The 16,933-nt window shown below is 46.9% G+C and overlaps 1 protein-coding gene across 1 annotated transcript in view; it reads right to left on the bottom strand.

The window, feature by feature from the left end:
• GAREM1 (GRB2 associated regulator of MAPK1 subtype 1) overlaps positions 1–16,933 on the bottom strand; it is a 157,271-nt gene that overhangs the window by 59,121 nt on the left and 81,217 nt on the right. Inside the window, exon 3 of the mRNA XM_044294980.1 lies at positions 789–919. Coding sequence (XP_044150915.1) covers positions 789–919 — 131 coding nt within the window. The remainder of the gene's footprint in view (positions 1–788; positions 920–16,933) is intronic.

Genomic DNA, 16,933 nt, shown 5'->3' with positions numbered 1-16,933 from the left:
CGGGTTCCGATCACTGCCAGCCGCACGGCAGTGATCGAAAATGCACAGGGCGTACATGTACGCCCTGTGTCCTTAAGTACCAGGGCACAAGGGCGTACCTGTACGCCCTGTGTCCTTAAGGGGTTAAATGGAGGTTGTGATGGATGCATAATGGTAGCATCCATATCCCATATACTATAATAGATAGGTCATAAGCTTTTCAATAGCTTTTTATTACATTTTCTTTAAATGGATGCCAGGCATTGGTTTAACACATCACTTACCCAGAGGGTTTTCTAAGATTTTTGAACCGATTTCGTATCCTCCTGATAGATCTTCAGTATCTGATGGGTGGGAGTTTGACACCCAGGACCCCAGACGATCAACTGTTTGGGAAGGCACCGGCGTTTGCAGTTGCGCCGTGGCCTTTTTGCAGCTTTCCCAAGGTCATGTGACGTCACATTCATTGGTTACATGACCTGGCCAGATAAGCTGCCAGTTCAAAAATCTCAGAAAACCCTTTTAATGGACATGGCATGAAAACCTAAGATCATTATGTAATGGATGCCTCTGACAGATGCAATACGGTGGCACCTGTCACCCACAGGCTACCATGTTTGTCCTTCATCTGCCAATAAAAGGCTGGTATGTAAATGTAAGCTAAAAAATGTAATATGAAAAAGCCGCAAGGCTAAAACTGACTTCCGATCTATCCAACATTTACACGGTACATGATTCCATTACAGGACGTAACAAAGAGTCGTCTCCACTTAACCATTACAGTAGTGATAAATATTTGTCCTCGCTACCTTGACGTTGAATGTTATTTCCTCCATGACGTAGACCCGCTCAGGAAATGCTTTAGCCACCTCCTCCACACTGTTAAAATACTGCACTGGCTCCTTAATATCCCGGTCTTGCTCCAGCAATTTAAACTGTCCTGAAAACAAGTGAGAAATACAAGTCTTGTAAGATATTTATGTTGGACATCTGTTACGGTGGAGACGTTCGACAATTCCAGAAATGACTGCACAACATTGTGAAATGGAAAATTTTTCATCATCGTCACTAGGAACATAAATACGGTGAAAACATAACAGCGCTGTTATCATATAAATGCATTTCATAATCCTAATGGCTGTTTATAGCAAATCACAGATTAGTGAACTGTGACGACTACAAACCAAGCAGGTTAGACAGATGTTCTATGATGCAAATTTCTAGCAGAAACGTGCCCCAGATATACGTATTTAAAACCTAAAAAAAATACTAAAACATGATAATCCATGGCACCGGCTGCTGCACCACTTGAGGGACAAAGGTGGGGCACTAATAACCTTACTAAGCAGGAACTTGAGGGCCTTTTATCCCTTGAGAGCGATGACATTATCGTTATAAAGCCTGCTGATAAGGGGGGGAATATTGTGCCACTAGACCAGGAACAATATGTTAAGATGTGTATGGATATTCTTAACAATAAGGACTGTTATAATATTCTCCCCTCTAATCTAACTGAGCAGTATTCTAAAGAACTTAAATATATTTTGAACTCCGCTTTTGAAGCATGAGGTGAGGTGTAGGTCTGTACAGTACTTTTTACAAGAACGAGGCAGTGAATATGCCTGCATAATGAATTTGTAGTCAGACTGCTTTATTTCATCCTACACCGTAACGTCTTCCTGTTTAATTAGCGCGTCTACCACCAGCTCAGGGGCGTGGCCATGGGTAGCCCATGCGCGCCATCTTATGCCAACTTGTATCTGGGCTGGTGTTAGAGGGAGACAGCATTTGGGAGATGAGATGAACAGGTCAGGTCACATCATGATGTGGGCTAGATACATCGAAGATGTGCTGTTAATCTGGGAATGGGACTGTACAGGAGTTCAATGAATTTGTGCAGGCCCTTCACAACTATAGCCTTTTTTCATTACCTCGGACATTAACTCTACCAAGATCTCGTTTCTTGATCTGACCATTGTAAAGGCGGAAGACGGTAGGATACATACGAGGCTGTACTGTAAAAACACGGCAACATATACACTACTACATTGGGAGAGTTGGCGCCCTTATCTGCTGAAAGAGGCTATAACGAAGGGACAATTTCTTCGAGTGTGCCGTAACTGTTTATCCCTTTCAGATTTCCAGGTTAAGGCCTCATGCACACGACCGTTGTGTGCATCCGTGGCCGTTGTGCTGTTTTCCGTTTTTTTTCGCGGACCCATTGACTTTCAATGGGTCCGTGGAAAAATCGGAAAATGCTTTGTTTTGCAGCCGAGACCGTGATCCGTGTATCCTGTCCGTCAAAAAAATGAGGGGTTAATTGTGCTGATCACGGCCCCCTGTAAGAGATCGGGTGCTGCCAGGGGGCAGTCATTTACACAGTTTGTAGTATATTCTAACTAGAAGCATCCCCATCACCATGGGAACGCCTCTGTGTTAGAATATACTGTCGGATATGAGTTTTCACGATGTAACTCATATCCGACAGTATATTCTAACATAGAGGCGTTCCCATGGTGATGGGGACGCTTCAAGTTAAAATATACCATCGGATTGGAGAAAACTCCGATCAGATGGTATAAAGGGACTCCAGACTTTACATTGAAAGTCAATGGGGGACGGATCCGTTTGCAATTGCACCTTATTGTGTCAATGTCAAACGGATCCGTCCCCATTGACTTGCATTGTAATTCAGGACGGATCCGTTTGGCTCCGCACGGCCAGGCCAAGGAAGACCCACGGATGAAAAAACGGTCACGGATCACGGACCAACGGAAAGCCGTTTTGCGGACAGTGAAAAAATACTGTCGTGTGCATGAGGCCTAAAGCTGATGACCAGACCGATTCATTAATAGAGGTTATCCCCGTAAGGTACTTTCTTCAGCTTTTGCTTTCTTCAACATTTGCTATCGTGTGCCCGTGGATCACTCCTCAACCTTCGTGTGAGGGAGGATGCTCAGGGACAGGTTCGGTTAATGGCCACCTTTGATGCGGCAAATGGTCCTATACTGGAGATCCTCCGTAAGCATTGGGGGATTTTGCAGATGGCTCCCGACGTTGGTAACTGTGTCTGTCATATACTATCCATACTTTCATTAATTGTAGATCTTCCGGGCTGGTATACCTGATTACATGTATCAGCGGTACACAGTACGTGGAGATGACGATTCGAGAGTTTGGACATCGTATAGGAGAACATCTTAATGACATCCGCAATAACAATGACACTCCTGTGGCCCCTCATGTCAACACTCGACATTTAGGCGTCATACAGGCCATACGATTTCAGGGGATTGAGGAGGTACGCCCCTTCCCCCGTGGGGGCCATTTGGATCAACAAGTCCTACAGAAGGAGGCCCAACGGACCTTTAAATTGGGAACATTGCGGCCTCATAGACTTAATGACTATATTTTGTATGTCAGCTTTATTGACCGATTTGAACAAATGCTTGCACGTTGTCACCTTTCAGGGAGTACATGCTTGCAGTTTTTCACCTCCTAGTTCCATCTCACTTAAGGCCGGATAATAGAGAAATGGTTCAGCCACATGCTACGACGCCATGTAATACTGTGGCTTGGTGGCACAATAATATATCTTCTGGCATTTTTATGTACCCCCTTTGCTACCCCCTCCTGGCATCTCTGCTCGTGTGGCACACCCATGTCTGGCTCTATATTGCTATATGTCTCATGTGACTGGTTTATACAGCGCACTACCTTCAGTGCCACATTACCTTCCCCGTCTGTTTCCCTTGGTCATTTAGTCCTTTACCTTTACCTATTTAATTCCTGACGCTGGCATTCTCTATCCAGCGAAGACGATCGCGATGACAGGAGCTAACCCCCGGTCAGCTATTGGTCCGCTCTAGGATTCCTGAGTCATGCAGGGGGGAGGGATTCCCCCTTTATAAAGTAGCATTTTTGGCCGCCACTTCACGGCCGAACTAGCGGTGGAGGCTGTCACCATGCTGTTGGGACCGCTGCAGCTCAGCATAACTATGCATTTATAGGAAGATTTACTTTCTCTTGATGATTCTGAACCAGAAGAAACGCGTTGAGCCTATATGCCCTGTCTGATGAATCTGAGCTATCGGATATAGCTCGAGTGCTATTAGTAGAGAGGAGCAGCTTTTGTCATCTGTTCACAAACCAAGTATTACACAGATGTTCTAAGCACTCATCCTTTGACCCACGTACAGGGTTAAAAATGTCTTTTTATAGCCCCCAGTTTATGGTGGGGAACCTGGTGGATGTCTACTATCGCCTCATACAGTACAGACCAAAAGTTTGGACACACCTTCTCATTCAAAGAGTTTTCTTTATTTTCATGACTCTGAAAATTGTAGATTTACACTGAAGGCATCAAAACTATGAATTAACACATGTGGAATTATTTACATAAAAAAATGTGAAACAACTGAAAATATGTCATATTCTAGGTTCTTCAAAGTAGCCACCTTTTGCTTTGATTACTGCTTTGCACACTCTTGGCATTCTCTTGATGAGCTTCAAGAGGTAGTCACCTGAAATGGTTTTCACTTCACAGGTGTGCCCTGTCAGGTTTAATAAGTGGGATTTCTTGCCTTATAAATAGTTGGGACCATCAGTTGCATTGTAGAGAAGTCAGGTGGATACACAGCTGATAGTCCTACTGAATAGACTGTTAGAATTTGTATTATGGCAAGAAAAAAACAGCTAAGTAAAGAAAAACAAGTGGCCATCATTACTTTAAGAAATGAAGGTCAGTCAGTCCGAAAAATTGGGAAAACTTTGAAAGTGTCCCCAAGTGCAGTCACAAAAACCATCAAGTGCTACAAAGAAACTGGCTCACATGCGGACAGCCCCAGGAAAGGAAGACCAAGAGTCACCTCTGCTGCGGAGGATAAGTTCATCCGAGTCACCAGCCTCAGAAATCGCAGGTTAACAGCAGCTCAGATTAGAGACCAGGTAAATGCCACACAGAGTTCTAGCAGCAGACACATCTCTAGAACAACTGTTAAGAGGAGACTGTGTGAATCAGGCCTTCATGGTAGAATATCTGCTAGGAAACCACTGCTAAGGACGGGCAACAAGCAGAAGAGACTTGTTTGGGCTAAAGAACACAAGGATTGGACATTAGACCAGTGGAAATCTGTGCTTTGGTCTGATGAGTCCAAATTTGAGATCTTTGGTTCCAACCACCGTGTCTTTGTGCGACGCAGAACAGGTGAACGGATGGACTCTACATGCCTGGTTCCCACCGTGAAGCATGGAAGAGGTGTGATGGTGTGGGGGTGCTTTGCTGGTGATACTGTTGGGGATTTATTCAAAATTGAAGGCATACTGAACCAGCATGGCTACCACAGCATCTTGCAGTGGCATGCTATTCCATTCGGTTTGCGTTTAGTTGGACCATCATTTATTTTTCAACAGGACAATGACCCCAGAACACACCTCCAGGCTGTGTAAGGGCTATTTGACCATGAAGGAGAGTGATGGGGTGCTGCGCCAGATGACCTGGCCTCCACAGTCACCGGACCTGAACCCAATCGAGATGGTTTGGTGTGAGCTGGACCGCAGAGTGAAGGCAAAAGGGCCAACAAGTGCTAAGCATCTCTGGGAACTCCTTCAAGACTGTTGGAAGACCATTTCAGGTGACCACCTCTTGAAGCTCATCAAGAGAATGCCAAGAGTGTGCAAAGCAGTAATCAAAGCAAAAGGTGGCTACTTTAAAGAACCTAGCATATGACATATTTTCAGTTGTTTCACACTTTAGTGTTATGTATATAATTCCACATGTGTTAATTCATAGTTTTGATGCCTTCAGTGTGAATCTACAATTCTCATAGTCATCAAAATTAAGAAAACTATTTGAATGAGAAGGTGTGTCCAAACTTTTGGTCTGTACTGTATATTTTATAAAAAAACATCAACTGTAAAAATCAGTCCTATGGTTGTCCTCTTCTCAAGGGTGACATAAATCTGCAAATATGGGTTAAGACATAGCATAGGTAGAAACATGCTGAGCTTCTTGCTGACACTAACATTTTTAAAGGCGGACTATTGCTAAGTACATTAAAACAAATTCTGAAAAGGTCACTTACAACTGGTATGAATGATTAGGTATAAAAAATTTGTACAAACTACAGAACAGCTAGAATCCATGCCTGGGATTGGATAATTGGTAGGACGGGGGAACAAACCCTAAATAACAAACCACATCCATATACCCAAGGTCCATATGGACAGGGGTTGCTCAGAGTGGATGTTCGCTTATTAAAAATAACACTAAACTGAAAAAAAAAATGCACTAAAAAACTCACACAAACGTATTTTTTTCACACGACTATGTTTTTGGCAGATCCGCAAAACACGGATCTGCAAAAAATATGGATGACATCCATGTTGCATCAGTTTTTTCTGTGGATCTGTTGTAACACTGCCTATCCTTGTCCGCATAACGGACAAGAATGGGACATGTTCTATCTTTTTTGCGTGGCATACGGATGTGGACATGGGTCAACATCCTATCCACAAAAATAGTGAATTGGATGCGGACCAAAAAAAAAATGAATGGGGCCTGTAGGAGAGTCCCCGGAATAATAATGGACGGACGATACGTGCCACCAGAGGTCCTGGCCTCGGTGGAGTAAGAACCGGATCATTGCGGTTACAGCGGCGAATGCTGCTGGCGCAGCGTGTCCGGGCCGGTTCTTACTGTTCCCCACGGCCAGCCCAGGTTTTTGGTGGAGCTGGGCCTTTAAAGAACCCAGCCTGCTGATGATGGGGGTGGGGTGTGTCTTGCTGTGCTGGAGATTTACACAGACAGAGTGAGTGCTATTGAAGGATAGCCCTGGGACCTGTGGTGCTACGAGCCGAAGGGGCTCTGGCCTGAGGGAGACAAAGGCAGATAGCCTAGAAGCCTGCAGAACTGCTGTGGTCTGTCCAAAACAAGGTGACTCAAACCTGCTGTTTATTTTCTATGGAAGAACTTTTGTTCTATGCACTATGTGGATATGCACCTGTGTGGTCTGCACATTGCCTGTTATGCCGTTGGTGTGAATAAAGTCACAGTGTATCACAAAGACTGTCTATGATTGCCTCAATACTGCCGCCGCTACCGTAGCCTACCACGAGCACATCCCCACAATTGGTGGCTTGGAGCGGGCATTCCTGCAGTGAGGCAGGCCTGAGGCCTGTGGACTGCATGTCATATATCAGGCCTGCAAGTTTTATGGTTCCTGACAAGATGGAGGAGGCCATTAAGCACCTGATTCAGAGTAATGTACAGCAGCAACAGGCATTGCAGGCTCAGAGGGAAAGTAATGAGCTACAGCAAAAAAGACATGAGGAGGCTATGTGTGCACAGCAGCAAACAAACAAACAATCTCCTAATGCAGCAGCTGGTAGCCATGCAAGAGTCGGTGCGAACATCCCTGCAAGGAGTTTCAACTGCGACAACCCCGACTGTGTCTACCGCCAGGGACAAAGTCCGATCCGCCCTGAGGAAAATGGGTCCGGGAGATGATATAGAGGCATTCCTGATGGTATTCGAAAGAACAGCGGAGCAAGAAAGGCTGCCGTTGGAGCAGTGGGCCGAGGTGGTGGCGCCTTTTCTGGTGGGGGACGCACAAAAGGCCTATTTTGACCTCAGCTGCGATGAGGCCAAGGACTATGAGAGGCTAAAAGCTGAGGTGTTGGCCAGGTTGGGGGTAAACACCTATGTGCGAGCGCACAGGGTGTATCAGTGGGTGTTTGCCGAGTCCCGACCCGCCCGGTCACAAGCCTATGACTTACTTCACCTAGTAAAAAAATGGCTTCAGCCTGAAATATTGAGCCCTTCTCAGATGGTTGAAAGGGTCGTGGTCGACAGGTTCGTGCGTACCCTCCCGAGAGCCATACAGCACTGGGTGGGACAAGGCGATCCAGGCAACCTGGAACAACTGGTTAGCCTGGTGGAGAGGTATATGGCCACTCAGGATTTGGGGCGGGACTCAGCGGTACTACCGAAGTCACGTCAGCCCCCGTTGCCGACCCGGGATCCTGAAAAAGGGATCCCACCACATAAGGAGGGGAGTGGATCTCCAGTCCGTGGGAGGAATACCCTGGGGAGGAGGGAGGCTGCAAGGATCAGATGTTGGCATTGTCAGGACTGGGGACATGTGGCATCCAACTGCCCTAGGGCATCCGAACCCATGGACTGCGGGTTCGCTCGCCGGTCCTCTTTTTATGCCCAACCGGTGTATATAGCTGACCCCCTGCTGGCGGCGGACAACCCTCCGGTGTGTGATGTCGTTGTTAATGGACACTCCGTGCAGGCCCTGCTGGACTCTGGGAGCCTGGTAACTCTGGTCCATGAGTCGCTGGTAACGGAAAAACTCCCAGAAAGGCGAACCCTTACCATTGTCTGTATACATGGGGATCGCAGGGAGTATCCCACCACTAAGGTTACCCTGGCAGTGTGTGGAAAGGAGGTACCACATGTCGTCGGGGTGGGGAGACGGCTCCCTTATGCCGCAATATTGGGGAGGGACTTTCCCCTGTTCTGGACTTTGTGGAGGAACGGGTTGCCTACCTATGGGGAAGGAAAATGTCCAGGTCCCGAGCCCGAGGACCCCGAGGCAGGGGCCCCAGCTGTAGGGGTCACCGTAGAGGAGGTAGAGTGTAACCCTGACCGGTTTCCCCTAGAAGTATTGGCGGGTGAGACAGTAGAAAGTTCGTCCATCCTGGATCTGGAGGTACCCCGAGAAACCTTCGGGACCGCACAGCTCCAGGATTCGACGTTATTGCGGGCTAGAGAAGGTGTGTCGGTGGTTAATGGTGTTGCCCAGCGTCCCGGCGCCGATACCGTATTTCCTCACCTGGCCTATAACCAGGACCTGTTATATAGGGAAGACAAGGTGAGGCAGGAGGTGGTGGAACAACTGGTGGTGCCCCAGCCTTACCGGCGAATGGTCTTGGATTTAGCGCATGCGCATGTGTTGGGTGGTCATCTGGGGGTTAAGAAAACGCTGGAGCGAATTCTACAACGGTTCTATTGGCCTGGGATATATGAGGAAGTCCGGAGGTTCTGTCAGTCCTGTCCAGTGTGTCAGCTGACTAGCCCCCAACCTCAGTATCGCAGTCCACTGGTACCTATGCCCATTATAGAGGTGCCCTTCGAAAGGATCGCCATGGATCTGTAGGGCCCATTATTAAGTCAGCCCGAGGTCACCAACACAATCTCTGGTAGTGATAGACTATGCCACTCGCTATCCGGAGGCGGTCCCATTGCGCCATACGTCGGCCAAGGTAATAGCTAAAGAGCTCATGAGTATGTTTGCCCGGGTGGGGATACCAAAGGAGATTCTGACAGACCAGGGGACACCCTTTATGTCCAAAATAACAAAGGAATTGTGTAAGCTATTAAATATTAAACACCTGCACACGTCCGTCTACCATCCCCAAACCGATGGGTTAGTAGAACGGTTTAATAAGACCCTGAAGTCCATGCTAAAAAGAGTCATGGCTAAGGACGGGAGGGATTGGGACTTACTGTTGCCCTATGTTTTGTTTGCGGTACGGGAGGTGCCCCAGGCGTCCACGGGGTTCTCGCCCTTTGAGTTGTTATATGGGCGACATCCCCGTGGGCTACTGGATATCGCTAAGGAAGCATGGGAGCAACAGCCTACGCCTCATAAAAGTGTGATAGAGCACATAGGAAAAATGCAGGACCGAATAGGGGTCGTGTTGCCGATCGTCCGTGAGCACATGGAAGCGGCACAACTGGCCCAGAGTCGGGTATATAACCGAACCGCCCGGGTAAGGACATTTCACCCGGGGGACCGAGTTCTTGTACTTGTGCCCACGGTCGAGAGTAAATTCTTGGCCCGGTGGCAAGGACCCTATGAAGTTAAGGAGAAGGTGGGCCCAGTTGATTACAGGATATACCAGCCAGGGAGGCAGAAGCCCGAACAGGTATATCATGTGAATCTACTAAAACCTTGGAGAGACAGAGAGAATTTGTTTGCAGACAGCCCGCCCTCTGTCGGGACGTCAGGGAGTGACGCGGGGTCACCAGGTGTTCCGGAGAACGCCGCTGGGGTGACGATAGGGGACGGACTGTCGACCAAACAAGCACAAGAGGTGAAAGAATTTGTTAGTCGGAATAGGGACGTATTCTCTGACCTTCCTGGACGTACCACCTTGATCGAGCATGACATTGTCACCGAGCCCCGGGTGAAAGTCCGCCTAAGACCATACCGAGTACCGGAGGCTCGGCGACAGGCCATTTCGCAGGAGGTAAGATCGATGCTACGTCTAGGGGTCATAGAAGAGTCAAAGAGCGAGTGGGCTAGCCCGATTGTCCTTATTCCCAAACCGGATGGTTCATTACGGTTCTGTAATGATTTTAGGAAATTGAATGAGGTATCAAAATTTGACGCCTATCCCATGCCTCGGGTAGACGAGTTGATAGAGCAGCTGGGAAAAGCCCGGTATTTTTCGATCCTAGATCTCACGAAGGGCTACTGGCAGGTACCTCTGACGGAGGCGGCAAAGGAGAAGACGGCCTTTGTCACCCCGGAGGGGCTTTTTCAGTATAGGGTGTTGCCTTTTGGGTTGCATGGCGCTCCGGCTACGTTCCAGCGTCTGATGGATGTCGTCCTCAAGCCCCATCACCAGTATACCTCCGCGTATCTGGATGATATAGTCGTGTTTAGCCCAGACTGGGAGGGTCATTTGTCAAAACTTCAGGCGGTGATAGATTCTCTAAGGAAGGCGGGGTTAACTGCCAACCCAAAAAAATGCTCGGTGGGACGAGAGGAAGCTCGCTATTTGGGGTATGTGATTGGACGCGGAGTCATTAGGCCCCAAGTGAATAAAGTTGAAGCAATCCGGAATTGGCCCAGGCCTCGTACGTCCAAGCAAGTACGGTCATTTTTGGGCCTGATTGGGTACTACATGAGGTTCATTCCCCATTTTGCCACCTTGGCAGCCCCGTTAACCGGCCTCTTGAAGGGTAGAAAGTCGGTGATGGTTCGCTGGGGGGAGAAGGAGGAGGAGGCGTTCTCCCGTTTGAAGTCGGCCCTATATGAGTCCCCAGTTCTGGTAACGCCCGACTTCAAGCGGGAGTTTGTAGTTCAAACAGATGCCTCGGGAGTAGGACTAGGGGCTGTGCTTTCCCAAGAGCTCAACGGGGAAGAGCACCCCGTGGTTTTTCTAAGCCGCAAGCTTACCCCAGCAGAAACCCGGTATAGCATTGTGGAGAGAGAGTGCCTCGCCATCAAGTGGGCACTCGAGTCTCTCAGATATTACCTTCTGGGGAGAAGGTTCCGTCTGGTGACCGACCACTCCCCTCTCCAGTGGATGAGTCGGGCTAAGGAGGGGAGCGCTCGGGTTACCAGGTGGTTCTTGTCCCTCCAGAACTTTAAGTTCACTGTTGAGCACAGGGCCGGCCGCTTACAGGGGAACGCAGATGCCCTGTCCCGGGTACACTGCTGTGCGTGTGTTCACCCCCTCAGGCTTGAACGGTATGTTCAAGCCCTCAGGGGTGAACAAAGGGGGGGGATATGTAGGAGAGTCCCCGGAATAATAATGGACGGACGATACGTGCCACCAGAGGTCCTGGCCTCGGTGGAGTAAGAACCGGATCATTGCGGTTACAGCGGCGAATGCTGCTGGCGCAGCGTGTCCGGGCCGGTTCTTACTGTTCCCCACGGCCAGCCCAGGTTTTTGGTGGAGCTGGGCCTTTAAAGAACCCAGCCTGCTGATGATGGGGGTGGGGTGTGTCTTGCTGTGCTGGAGATTTACACAGACAGAGTGAGTGCTGGTGAAGGAGAGTCTGGGCGCAGCACACATTGAAGGATAGCCCTGGGACCTGTGGTGCTACGAGCCGAAGGGGCTCTGGCCTGAGGGAGACAAAGGCAGATAGCCTAGAAGCCTGCAGAACTGCTGTGGTCTGTCCAAAACAAGGTGACTCAAACCTGCTGTTTATTTTCTATGGAAGAACTTTTGTTCTATGCACTATGTGGATATGCACCTGTGTGGTCTGCACATTGCCTGTTATGCCGTTGGTGTGAATAAAGTCACAGTGTATCACAAAGACTGTCTATGATTGCCTCAATACTGCCGCCGCTACCGTAGCCTACCACGAGCACATCCCCACAGGCCTTAATCTTTACTGTTCCTGTGAAAATATTTAAGCTCACATCACAATTACAACTAAGAAATATATGAAGAACTATTCCCAGCCATGTCCTCCCTTCTCCACCTCACTGACACATGTCTGGATGTGAGATAACTGACTGCAGCAGGAGCCTCCATGCTCTGTCCTGCGTGCGGTAGAACAGCCAGTCACCAGCCAAAGATAAAACAGATCAGCAGAAGATTGACCCCTGAGTTCTCTACAGATTTTCTACAGTTTGCATTAGAATTGTGTAGAAAATACAGTGGGGCAACTTATTTTCTGGTTTACTTTTGCATTTAATTTCTAGGTTTAGCCTTACTTTGTGTTTTGCAGTCCACAAAACACAGATATCGGCATATGTGCGTTCCGCATTTTGTAGAATGCACACGGCCAGTCCTATAGTAGAAATGCCTATTTCTGTATGCAATTGCGTACAAGAATAGGACATGCTCTATCTTTTTGCCGCGGAACGGGAGTACAGATGTGGACAGCACACAGTGTGCTGTCCACAACTTTTGGGGCCCCATTGAAATGAATAGGTCCGCATCCGTTCCTAAAATTGTGGAACGGATGTGGACCCATAAATACGTTCCTGTGAATGGCCCCCAAGGCTAGACAGCTCTGGAGATAAACTGCATGGATAGTCTGTAGGCTGGACTGACACATGCAGTTTTTGGAGATTTGAATTTACTCCCAGCAAAAACTGTGCGTGTGAATCCTGTGTAAGACAGCCTTGATTACTGCAGTTAGGCAAGGGATGGTGTAATATTGGTGAAAGCTACCATGTGTCAGTAGCAGCCATCTAGCCATAATCTAAAACTACACACTAAAAGTCAATCAGTCAGAGTGAGGTTGAACAAAGATTACTCGGCTCATGAATCAGTAAAAAAAAAACAAAAAAAAAAAAAACACTCCACTCAACAAATTGAATACAGTCTGTTGTGCCAGGAGTAAAACAAGTCCAGGTAGATGCAGAAGGAGTTAAGAAAAATTGTCCCCAGGCCCAAAATGAGATTTCCTCCACATCCGGAATAATTAGTGTAACACAGTGTGGAGAATTGTTGCTATTTGGAAGTAAAATGAGTTCAAAACAATTCCCGTGGGAGGAGGCATTTTATTTGTAGGCGCAGAGCGGTCCACTGGCACTGCCAATATTTCACTACGCTAGCTTCCCTCTACATCCTGACAGTGAAAGCCGAGAAACATCCAGTTAAGCAATCGAGAGAACCAAGCCCGCTGCCAGATCTCCGTTATGAGATTTCATTTCACATCTATTGCCCACAACAGGAAATTTCATGTAGGACAAATCCCAGGCCAGGTTTCCTCTGACCTCTGCATTGCCAATGGGAAAAAAATATAAAAATGATAATGTTATAGAGCAGGGATGTCAAACTCGTGGCCCTCCAGCTGTTGCAAAACTACAACTCCCATCATGCCTGGGCATACTACAGCTATCAGGGAATGATGGGAGTTGTAGTTTTGCAACATCTGGAGGGCCATAAGTTTGACATCCATGTTATAGAGTAAAATATACATGATGTGGAGTGCACATACAGACAAGTCAAATGATTTCCAGTCTGTTCGACATATACATCAGCATAAGCTACCGCCATATACTAGGGCTGCAACGAGTACTCTATTCAATCGAGTAATTCAACACAAAAAATCCCTCAATGACATTTTTTTGCATCAAGGATTCGTTTGCGTCATGCGACCATGGAGCGGGAGTGAAGCACTTGCTATTACTCCGGCTCCGTGGTGTCACGCTGGTCTGCAACACAGGAAAGGATTAGATACAGCAGTAAACTTCATCCGCTGTAAGGACCTTCTGACATCATAGCATCATGTGATATTGGAAGCCTCAATCTAGGGCCATGAGCCTCACAGTACATACCATCATATATTACCCCGCTCCTATACCTGGAGACGGCTTCAAACCACACAAGGTCCTTTCTGTGCATGGAGTTCAGACAACAGATATAGGGGCTCCTCAGGCACTATCACGTGACTTGTGAGCGCACGCGCAGTTCTGGCAGTCGGGCCCATGCAAGCTGGTCGCCTGGAGACTGTTGCCGGGAAGCAGAGGCCGAGTCACAACAACTTCCGGCCGCAGAGACCATCAGGTAAATCCAGGATATTGGTGGACCGGAAATGGATGGAACCGGGAGTAGCTGCAGCCCAGGATGTACCGCGTCCCCTGTGTACGCTGCCCTGAGCCCGTATACACCATCCGGTATAAAGGGCAATCCACAAGTCCACTGCCTATAGCGGATTATACACAGTCTATAGGTGATTACATACAGTGTATGTGCACAGTCTATAAGTGATTGTATATGGCACAAGGGGGAGTGGAGCTGATGGCACTGGGGGATAGTGGAACTGATGGCACAGGGGGAAGCTGATGGCACTGGGGGAACTGATGCACTTGGGCTGGTCACACAGGGGGGAACAAAGGGTGTTGGGGACTGATAAGATTTTATAAAGAAAAACAGTCAATTTATTTTTTCTTATTAGAGTACTCGGTCGTAAAAATAATCGGCAGAATACTCGATTTCTCAAATAATCGTTTACTGCAGCCCTACCATATACCTCCAATAACGTTATACTGTGGGATACACAGTCCATAGGCTTCTAGTGGGGAAAAAAGTAGGCTTCATGCTATACTTTTTTGCGGAATGCCTCTGCATAGAAAAGAGTGGTCGTGTGGTCTACAACATTTTATGGGAACAGGCCGTACACTGACTTCAGCGGAATGACCAATTTAAAAATCACAATGCATGACTTCACATTTATTGGTGCACTGCAGCTCCATATGACATACAGTTTTGTTTTTGTTTTATTACACAGGGGACTATACAAACTTTACACACACACACACACACACACACACACTCTCCTAATCCATGATGTTGCTCAGTATTTCCCAGCAGCAGTTTGCACTCCAGAGCTGCTGTTCGTGGGTTTTTTTTTTTTGTTCCATCCATACAGCTTTTTTGGGGGCCTATCAGACCCTATAACCAACTGTATTTGGTTATATCGTAACTGATCAGAAATGCAATTTTCACGATTTCTAATACAGGGAGACAGCAGTTAAAAATATCACATGCTGGTGCTCCGGCCACCACTGCACTGAGGCTAGTGGAGTTAGGAGCAGCAACACAGGACCAGCGGGCAAATTTTTAATGTGCAGAAGATTTTTTTGTGTGAACATACCCTCAGGTGGACTGTGACCTTAACCTGCTAAGTGCTGGCCATGTGATTTCAGCACCTGCTCATAACATAACAAAGGTGGCCATATTTTTAGTGTCCGAAACACTCACTTTTGACAAGTGAGGCATTTACTGGTTACTACAGGCAGTGTGCATCTGTTCTGGAGTCTTAGACTCGTGGGAAGAGGCCATACTGTTATGCCACAGCTGGACAGATATTTAGTTAAACCTTACTGTTGTCAGCAGACAGACATAGAAAAGATGCTTGTTCCCAGTGGCATAAATGTGCAGTATAAGCTTCTGCCTCTAAATTACTCATAAGAAACAGGCCAACACTGACACAAGTAAAGGGGTCTGAAAAAGTCAGGAGGCCGGGTACAGGGAAGCCTAAGGGTACGGCTACACAACGACATTTGCGCAACGAAAGGGCACGACTACACTGCGACATGTTGCTCAACATTATCGTGTCACAGTGCAACACCATAGACTGCCATTCTAAAAAATGTCGCCAAATAGTCGCATGACAAATTTCGTTGTGTAGCCTAAAAGTTGTGCTTAAACAGTGGTAGATGAGGAGCACATTTATGTAGAATTTGCATCTTAAAGGGAATGTGTCACTGAAATTTTTGGATCAAGTGAAGATCATGTCCCTTTATTTTACTAAATTTCTTAATGCCAGCCAATATTTTTGTGATATTTAATGACTGATGTACATAGTTTATTGCTTGTTTTATATTTCATTAAGAAATGCAGTGAAATAAAATAAACCCAGGGAGGTACAAAATCTTCACATGATCCTAATTGTCTTCTGCCGTTGAACTAGATACTGACATCTTTTTTTGTAAACTGTATTTTCTTTATTTTCTTATTGTAGATTTTTTAAATTCTATTTCCTGAACATGATTATGTGAGCAGCCATCTTGCCTGAGCTGTTCATAACAGCATTTATGCTTTACAGCAGCCACCATGGCCACAGACACAACACACAGGAGGGGACCCTATTCACTTCTACGGGAGAGTTTTCTAGGCATGCTCTGTGACCTGTGAGAAGATCAGCTTCAATATGACCTATTGTGAATGGTGAATGTTGTGTGTGTATATATAACAACTGTCATTGTAAACCTGCCTGTAATGATAAGCAGATAACTGCAGTAAAGTGATCTGTACAGACCAAGAAGTGACGCCTATCATTAGGCTTACTGGCCAATAAAATCTAGAAGACACCTTCCATCTAAATTGCCGTAAAAATACAAATGTCTTTGGTTGGGGTAATTAAAGGGAAACTTTCTATTACATTAAAACTAGAAAAGCTCCCGAAAGTGTGTTCTCTGGGATTTTACAGTCCTGAATGGCAGGAATAGGGAGTATATTGCTGCATAGCACTGTTCAAGTAATGACAAGTAATAAAGACAAGTGGCCATCACCAGCATCACTAGAGAGTGGGGTTTTTTTAACTACTTTTTCTATACATCTCTCCCTCAATAATGGTTGAGGCGGGGATGGATTAAAAATGGAGGCAGGAAATCTCTACATTTGGAATAGTTGTTAGTTTCTTTTATATTTAGCCGACACATATATATTTCTGGTTTGTCAGAACTGT

Source organism: Bufo gargarizans, chromosome 5 (genome assembly GCF_014858855.1).
Source record: "Bufo gargarizans isolate SCDJY-AF-19 chromosome 5, ASM1485885v1, whole genome shotgun sequence".
In the NCBI taxonomy this organism is placed as follows: domain Eukaryota; kingdom Metazoa; phylum Chordata; class Amphibia; order Anura; family Bufonidae; genus Bufo; species Bufo gargarizans.
Note: the sequence above shows the minus strand (reverse complement) of the source record. Positions and strands in the feature narration are given on the sequence as shown.